Below are 9374 nucleotides of genomic sequence, written 5' to 3'. Positions count from 1 at the left end.
GGTTTTTTTTTTTTTTTTTTTTGCCAAACTTTATTTTAAAAAGTGCTATTATAAATATCTAAAATAGGATGTTTGAATTTTCATGTTAGGCCAAAATATCTTAAGAATTTGATCGCAAAAAAAAAATGGAGATAAGGCAGTTTGGACAGGCCATTGCAAGAGTATCAGAAGAGTATGACGTTATGCAGTGCATGGTTATATGCTCCCATGTAGGGAATGGTGCATGTAATAATAGAGTCCAGTTTTCCCTCCAGTGCTTAGTTAGACCTCCCACTTCAGATAATGAGAACTCCTGGCAAGTGAAAGTATTTAGGATATAGAATACAACCGGGAGAGTAAAGAAGGAAATGTTGAAAGGGAAAAAATAACTTTTAATTTTTCTTTTTTCATTTTTTTATTGACGTTGTAATCTCCTTTAATACTGGTTTCCTGTATTACATTTAATTTTTAAGATGATGATATTTTTGGAAAAAAGGGCAACTTCCTCCAAAGTTCTGTACCTTCCAAGATATGGGTGGCCTTGCTTGCTGTGGTGAATTGAGAGCCTGACAGCAAAATTGGTCCAATATTTGTAACTGAGAACATATAGTTTATTTTAAGACTTTAACCAAATGTAAAATGCGTTGTAACAACTGATTATGATCTCTTGCTCTGATTGTTCTTAAAGGGTTTGTTTAATGAGTTATTTGGGTTAAGAAGATTGCAGAAATTATGGGAGAAAACAACAGTGGTAAAATAAGCGATCATTTAACAGTCCAGAATAATATATGACAACCTGTAATTCCAGCACACACATCTGTGATATATAAGTACATTTATATAAATTAATACTTTTCCAGGGTTTGTAATTTAAGTGTTGTTTATTTGTTTTTCTAAATGGTTTATTGCAGATCTCCTGTTTTAAGAGTCTTTTGTTTTATTCTGAGCTTTGATTTTTTTTTTTTTTGTGTGTGTGTCAGAGGAAAATAGCAAAGGCTTTCAGATTTGCCTCTTGCTTCTGGTTGAGGTTATTAATGAGTGAAGGTAAAAATGCTGACTTACACTTCCAGCATTTTTACCAATTGGTATGAGAGCTCATATACAGAATAAGTTCAGCTGTATTTTTTTTCTCACATGAAAATATTTGTAGGTTAAATGAACACCTAACATAAATTATAAACAATTACTGCTGCAAATGCATTGCTTTGAAAGAAAATAATGAAGAAGAATATATTGCTCAGGTAGGAATAAGCATAGAAGAAACTGTTGTATGTCTTCAGGGAGAAAAGATTGAAAGACAATATCGTAAGCAATTTAACTGATATCAGCTGAGCACTGTACAATATGGCTCACTTCCTGATGGCCAAAAAATAAAATGATGGTTTATGTTTCTTTGTAGGATTATATAAGAAACAGTAGCCCTCTTTAAAAAGTCAAAACTTCAACAGCTCTGCATGGTTGTATTTAAAAGGTACCATTTATTGTTTTACTTTTAGAGCAGTGCTTCCCAACCTTTTCCTCAGCCTGACCCGATATTTCTCGCCTCATTTCCTCAACACAGCCTGTCACTCCCAACCTGTAGCCACCTGCCCCTCTAGGTGCCTCTTCCTCTCCACCCACAGCCTCCTGGCCGTGTTAGTGCCCCTCACTCTCCATCCATAGTCCCCCATGCCCCTAAGGTGGCCATCATAGACGACATTTTGGTTTTTTGCTACTCTGTCCTGTCAAGAGAAAAATAGAGGACCATAAAGGCATCTGGTTTTGTGTCAATAGAGGACAACCGGACGGTTTTTTATGATGGCCACCCTACATGTCCCCCAGTCCTGCTGGAGGGGGACCCAAGCTGCCAGGGCTACAGGGCCAGGGCCCACAGCCCTCTGCCCAGCCCCGAGCAGTGATTGAACCTCAGCTGCTGCCTGCAGGAGGTGGTGGCTGCTACAGTCCAAGCAGAGTGCAGAGCCCTTGCTCCTCCCTCCATATCCCCTGCCCCTTCCTGTACAGGCAGTATGCCCAGAGTGGAGCCCATGGGGTGGGGGAAGGATGTGGGCTGCCTGCTGAGGGCTTGGGGCTCCCTGCCCTGCTGTCCTTCCCCTGGGGGTCTGCGCAGCCTAGCAGATAGGACCCAGTGCAGGAGGGCAGGGAGGCTTAGTTCTGCTGCTGGGAGTCCACACTGCCTGTGCTGCCACAGTGAATAACCTCCTGGCTGCCCAGCAGCAGTGGCAGTGTGGAGTTGTTGCCTCCACTGGTGCTGGGTGGTCATGGGGTGCCTCATTGTGGCAGTGCAGCTGGTGTGGGGCTCTCAGCAGCAGCACCAAGCCTCCCTGCCCCACTGCCATAGAGGCCCTGTGGGAGAGGACAGGAGGGTGGGGAACCCCGAGCCTGCAGCAGGCAGCTCACATCTGCCCTGCCCCATGCACAAATCTGGGGGACACATGCCCTCCCATGCCTTCTTCCCCAGGAGTGCGGGCAGTGGTGGGGAGCCAGCCCTGCGGCCCGCCTACACAAGCCACCCATGGCTCCATCCTGCTCCCCTAGCCAGGCCCCGCATTCCAGCCCTGGGCCCCATGCACTGGCCCAGCTGGGCTGTATCCTTAGCCCCAAACCGAGTCCTGACTCCTTCCCACCCTCACCTTGAGACCTCAATCTGCCCTCCACCCATAGACTTACTTGGAGGGAGCTGTGGGAGCTGCTTTCCATGGTGCTTGGCTGCTATATACATGTGTATGTGCACACATTCATGTGGTGTCCCTTCCTGATCGCCCTCCCGCTCCCTGCAGCCCCTTGCAGGCTGGAACACTGCCAGCCTTCAAGGGTAACAACTGTCTTAGAGTAAGAGGAAATGTTGATGTCTCAAATATCGATTCATGGTATCTTGCTGATAACATACCCTTTTTAATGGTGCATGCTGTAATCGCATCATTAAAAGTCTGTTCTACTGTTACTTACTCCTGAGAGTGACCTTTGCTCCAGTGAGTAGTTTGCTTGATGTCTGTGAGTTTATTTGGGTAGTTCATGTGAGTAAGCTTGTGGGATCAACCCATAAGGACAGAACTTAGTTTGTTGATCTCCTACTGATTGCAGATGAAATATTCACATTTATGTGGTGTAGGATTGAAGTATAGGGCTTGTTCCAGAGTTCATCAATGGTAGTTCAAGTCGTTTCACTAAATTCAGTGGGTTTTGGATCAGCCTCATAATTTGGTATTTGTTAATACTGGCTGGAAGAGACCTGGAGTCTAATTTATAGGTATCTACATGAAGAGAATGTGGTTGCTTTATCATCACAACAAAACAGTTTTATGGGTTAGTATGATAAATATTGGTGATGTGGTTTATAATGCAAAAGTTATAGACTTATTGGAAAATTGATATTTGAAAACTTTTTTGAAAGAACTTTATGCAGTCTGTACCTGTATCATTAACCTCACTAGAAAATATTTTATTTATGTAGTTTTTTTTTAGTGTCTTACAAATCATCTTTCCAGAAAGTAGCTTTTTATCTTAATGGCAGCACTAAAGTTTGTTTATAAAGTGGTTTTATCTAGTCTAAATAATTGACTATTCTGTACTGGCACATCACCATTCTGATTACCAAAAAATTTAACTAAAGTTCAAACTGGTAATCCTACAGGATCTGATTATAGAAATGCTTAGTCTATTCCTACTTAATGCTAGATGGTATTGCATGTAGAAATAGGAAACTATAGAATGACTCATTTTAACAACCCACATCCTTACACACGTCTATATATACATGGTAAACACAAAATATCTGCACTTTGCATGAACTTAGTGATTGCAGGTTATATATCTAAAACGTCAGGTGAGCTTTCTATATGGTTTTAGCTAAAAGTATTGCATTGGGCAAGAAATACAAACTAAAGAGTATAAGCTTCTAGGATAAATTTTACTTTACTCTAAGCTAAAACCAAATGCATAGTATTAAGCTGGCATTGGATATTAAGCCAATAACACTTCATCTGGGATTTTTGCTCTCCCATTGGCATTAATGCCAATTTTACCATTGGCTACATCATAAGCAGTTTTAAGCCCCATTTTTCACTATCAAAGCATGGATGCTTAAGGGTGCATAAACATTACAGACTTTAATGTTGGTTTAAGTTACGGTGCTCAGTATGGAGATATGGCCTAGAGCTATGGTATTTTTGGGTGAACCCATGGTAGTTCCTAAATCCCCTTGGATAATGCAGAGAAGAAGATTAGGGCTTCATAGTCTCTTAAACGTATTACCTGTTATGCTGAAGCCGCTTGCATTCTAGGCATTCTCCATGGGCACAGACAGAAGTGACAATTTTGCCTTATCTGGCCACAGAAAGCAGTCTATAACTATGGCCAAACACAAGTAAATGGCTGCAAATAACTTCAAAAATGACCGAGCAGGTGAAAATGTGAACTCTCATTGCATGAGAGGTGAGATGAAGACATTTCAAAACAGTCTGTTCTGTTACTTCTGTCTGTGCTGCCTCCGAGACTTGAGCTGTTTTCGACCTGTTTTGGTGGAAGGGGGAAAGGGAGTGGAGGGAATTTGGTCTGGGGGGTTTTCAGGCCCCACTGGAGGGTGGGGCGAGCATACTGGAGGCCTTCCAAGTTGATGGAGGTGAGGGAGGGGAGGGCTTCAGTACACCCACCCTACCTTCCAGCACTGGCTGGGGAACCCCTAGAATGAGTTGCCTCTTCTTTCTTCCCCCTCCCATTCTGAAGTAGGAACAGGCTGGGAGAGAGGAGCAGCCACCGCTAGGGGAAACTGGCTGCAGGCTCCTAGCCAGCAGCTAGGTTCCTCTCCCCTGGAACCAGCAGTGAACTTCTGTTTGTTCTGGGGGATCGTTGTAACTCAGAACACTTCTGTCGAAGCCTTCTCAGTTATAGTGGGGAGCTGCACTTCTGTCTGTGCCCCATGGCCCTTCTTATCCTCTTTGGAAATGTAACTGTTAGCAAAGCAGATAGTGTGAGCTTTGTGTTTCCAAAGAACCAGCGATATAATATTAGCTGTCTCCTGTACAGGAACAGAAGAGGCGGGAGAAAAGTGCTTATCCTCTGTCTCCCTGTCCCTTTTCACAGGGCCAATCCCAATCTGGCTTTACTATATGAAACCTGTCTCCCCAACCCCTGCCATCTGTTTTCCCTCCTGTATCTCATTTCTCCCTTTGATGTGGGCATTCGGTTGCATGCTTTCAACTGGTGGTAGGAGTTACACTGCTTCAGGCCTTCTGGGATTTAAACGGTGACTGTTTCACCTTGACTGTAAACTCTAGGGAATTTGTCTTTACAATCCATAAACATTCCTTTAATATCCATCTTGAGGGTAACAGAACAATTGACTATCCATTCATAGCTATTAAAATGCTTCACCATAACTGTTGAAATCAAATTAAAATTGACCTTGAAAAACAATTTTATGGACTCCTTGCATCCACCTGCTGCTTCCTGGTGTGCTCCTTTCATAGTAGTCCTGTCCTGTAGCCTTGTAGGAGATGTAGCCTCCATTTGGCATATGTTCTTTGCTTCTTCCTGTGAACAGCAGTCTAGCAACAACTAGTATAAAAGGAAAATTGCTAGTAGTTAGACTGTGTGAGAAACAGATAAATCTGTAGCAGGCAAGTTATCTGGTACAGCTTCTGAAGCAAAATGGATTTTAATTTTATTTTTTCTTGACAGGTGGGGGTCTCTGAACCATTCATGTACCAAGTGGGTATGGCCAGAGCCAAACATACTGCAGTTACACACTGGAGTTGACACAGTCTACCAGTATACCTCATTCCAAACTGGCAACTGTTCTGGTGTTCCAAGTATGGGATGGTGGCTAACACCTGAGCCAGGCTGTCTGATTTATTTGACATCTGTGACTGTATAAACTCATTGCATATCTACATTACAACTTCAATAAAATTTGAAGACAGAAGGTAAAGGTTAGCATATTAAATCACAGTGCCACTGTTAGCAGTACCCTTAAAACACTCATGCAAATCGATCTTTGTAGAAGTCCATTGACTTACTGGTATTATTCATGGGATGAGTGTGAGCCATGGTTTCTTGCTTTACTTTTATGTAAGCTGTACAACCAATATGCTTTTAGGTTAGGGAGTAGGAAACTGCTTCAGCATCCACCTAAGCTGATGGAAAGGTTAATTTTTTTTCCCCATGAGAGCTGAGCCAAACCCTAAAAAATTTGCTTTTACTCCTAAGGGACATTAGTACCTTGGACAAAATAAGCAATAGCATTTTTATTCTGAGGGAGGGTCCTTCACATCTCCTGAAGTATTGACTCAGGCCTAGCTCAGGGAAAGTATCTGTTGCCTTCAGGTGTTATGCAAACTGCTTTGTGAGTTACCATATTGTAATATTATTACAGTGTAAAATATGTTTTTAGAAATATTACAGTGATTAAATTGTCAGTCTTGGAGCTATGGCAGTTTTAATGTAGAACTGCAATATTATCATAATTCTTGGTAAGCACCTCTTGCTTAACCTCTTCAGTTACGATTTATAATACACATTAATCTTCCCTTTTGCATATGTTAATGGAATATTTCTTAAATGTTTCATTTAAATAATAGTGAATGGATGAGTGGTGGCTGCCAGATGTCTGGAATAGAATGGGTTAAACATGAATACTGAAGAGTCTAGTGGTCAGTGTAGTGTGAAATGTACACTGACAGTATTTTCTTACCATTCAGATATAGTGGATGTGCTGTACAGATGATTACTGGTGTTATGTGGTATTTTGCGATTCCAAAGGGTATATCTATATAGTAAGGTGTAATAAAACTATGCATGCCTAAATTTCATTGCTAGGGTGATTTTGTTTATTGGTTTTAGACCTAGCAGGTATTGCCTTTATTACTGTGTAGGAGAACAGCTAAAACTAGGCTGAATATAGTTTTTGGTGCCACATACAAGGATTTTTTTAACTGAGAGCATTCAGCATTATGTTCAATTAGTGGACCTGAAATAAACATTATTCAGGTGGTGCTACTTGAATAGTTACAATATTGGCTCCATTAGGAGAATCGAGCAGTAACTTACAGCCTTTTAATTGTCAAATTCTTCTGTGTTATGCGAGGAGTATAGCTCAAAGACGCAACTTTTTTTTTTTTTTTACTCCGAAGAAATCTAAACTGAATCATATGGGGTGTGGCTGCGGTGGGTCTCTGCAGCCCTTCATTTTAAGACTGTAGGAAAGTGTATTTTGTTACCTTTGGTATTCTTGTTTTCCTGTGTGGGAAGTCTTGAATAAAAAAAGGATAGAGTTTTGTCCAATAGCATTCTCTGAAAATACTGTAGTATGATGTCCATCCTTAACTTCCTATGCTGCAGTAATTCAATAAAGCACAATTTGCTCATCACGCTCTTAGTTATAAGATGACACTAATCCCAAGAGCTTATCAAGTTTGAACGTTTATTTGGATATTGAAAACGTCCAGACCTATAAAAGAACAAATAAAACAGAAACCAATCAAAATACTTTGCTATTTTGGGAAGAATCTAAAATCTCCTGCCTGAAGGCAAATGTCAACTTCTGACAAATGGAGCTAGAAGGAAACTTCAGTGTGGGCAGGTTGTTCCATTGCTGTTTACTGGAAGATTCCTTGCAACTTCATCTCAAGCAGTTAATACTGGCCACTGTTGAAGATGGCACATAGGGCTAGATGGATCGTGTTGGCAATGACTATTTCTTGGTTTCGGTTTTTGTAACATGGCTCATTTTCCTTTACCTTGTCGGAGTGTATGTGTATGTTATTTATCTATATGCTTATTCTCCAACTGTGGCCAAAAGATGGTCCTCTGAGCTTGCACCTGCTATTTCAAAGAGAACACAACTAGCTTTTCTAGCAGCGATGCTTCAGCTGTAGTTACTTATGTAGCAGTTTCTTGTATGCCAGTTGTAGTTACTTGTATATCAGTTTCCTGTTTGTATACCAGGTACTGGTTACTTGTGTACCAATTTCAGATTTGTTTAGAATTTGGGGGGTTATTGTTGTTCAGCAGAACTAAAAATAAATATCAGCAAATGTATCCAAATAACTTAATGCTTCCCTGTGCACATCTACATGTGCTATTAATGTGCAGCAATAAACTCTGTTACATATGGTAGAGTTCATTGCTCCCAAGCACCACGTTTACATGTGTGCCCAGGACTGCAGCATGTTGAGCCAGGTCAGAGCAGTCCTGGCTCACAGGGGGGCTGGGGAGTCAGCCATCCTGGGGCTGCTCTGATCCAAGTTAAGGTGCTGCGAAGGGGTTGGCTAGGGCACGAGGGTGCTTCAGTGTAGGGCTAACCAGCAGGTAGCCCTTGTATTGAAGTACCTTCATGCCCCAGCCAGTCCCGCCAGTGTCTACATTTTCACTGTTGTGGAGTAAAAAACCCCCAACAATGCTGTAGAATAGTGCTTGTGTTTACAAGTACTGACCAGTGGTGGAGCTAATTAGTTTACTCCGTCCTAATAGGGCTATATGTGTAGGAGCCCAAGATGTTTACTGTGGAGCTATTCCATAGTAAATGTCACATGTAGATGCTACCCCTCTGTCATTTTGCTGCTTCACAGCATTTCTTTTAATAGAAGTTCAGTTATCGAGTTTGCAGAGCTGGAGGTTAGCAGATACACAGGGGAATGAACTGGAAAGAGACCTGGAACTTAGATCAGTTGGGGTTGAAAGGCAATGCTGCAGTTCAGTAGTAAGAAAAATAGTCTGTTTAGAGGCAATAGCTTAGATACAAAATGCAGGGAAGATACGAGGAAGAGACATAAAAAGCAGCTCTATCAATCCATTATAATTAGTTTATTTAAAATGTGTTTCTACCCAAACATTACTTTTTAAGTTACTAAACACTGTAGCAGCCACAGAAAGGCCGTGTGATCAGGGGTGACAGTTGTGTCCAGGAGAGAGTTTTGTGCCAAGGACCCAGTTCACAATGTGGAAGCGTTTGCAAACCTTTGGATAGCATATAGACAATGCTAGCCTTTTATATCATCTTAGGTATAAGAGTATAAATAGATAGGTGGAGTTGTACTGTAAAAAGAAAGAGTTCTACATTCAGCCTGTATCAATTTTTTCTATGAAGTCTCTAGCTTGTTTCATTGATCCACAACTATTGTGCCATACATTTTTCAGAGAGAACGTATTTTTTTCCATTTTCAGGCCCATGCTTCAGCAAATAAATTTCTTGTAGATGCTGCTGTATATTTTTTTTTAACTAGACTAATATGAATAATATGAGAGAGAGAGAGGAAAAGCTGTGGTAGTCACCTTGACACTGGACAGAGGCTATAACTCGTTTCTACAGGAACCCTGCAAATTGTGGGCAGATGTTTTCAATTAAGTTGCTCTCCCTGAACACCAACATGTGTGAAAGTCACATCCACTCAGTTTTGGGG

General features: G+C 41.4%; 1 protein-coding gene across 6 annotated transcripts in view; it reads left to right on the top strand.

The window, feature by feature from the left end:
• Positions 1 to 9374, top strand: part of CCDC85A (coiled-coil domain containing 85A) — a 204110-nt gene that overhangs the window by 9523 nt on the left and 185213 nt on the right. Inside the window, exon 3 of one of the 6 annotated variants that reach the window (XM_019516660.1) lies at positions 5656 to 5684. The exons of the other annotated variants lie outside the window; for them this stretch is intronic. Within the exon in view, the coding sequence (XP_019372205.1) occupies positions 5656 to 5669 (14 nt within the window). The 3' untranslated portion in view covers positions 5670 to 5684. Of the gene's footprint in view, positions 1 to 5655; positions 5685 to 9374 lie in introns of those variants that run through there. 6 annotated transcript variants of the gene reach the window in all.

Source organism: Gavialis gangeticus, unplaced genomic scaffold (genome assembly GCF_001723915.1).
Source record: "Gavialis gangeticus isolate Ggan-Ray unplaced genomic scaffold, GavGan_comp1, whole genome shotgun sequence".
Classification (NCBI taxonomy): Eukaryota; Metazoa; Chordata; order Crocodylia; family Gavialidae; genus Gavialis; species Gavialis gangeticus.
The sequence above is the reverse complement of the archived record's forward strand: the minus strand, read 5'-3'. Positions and strand labels throughout refer to the sequence as shown.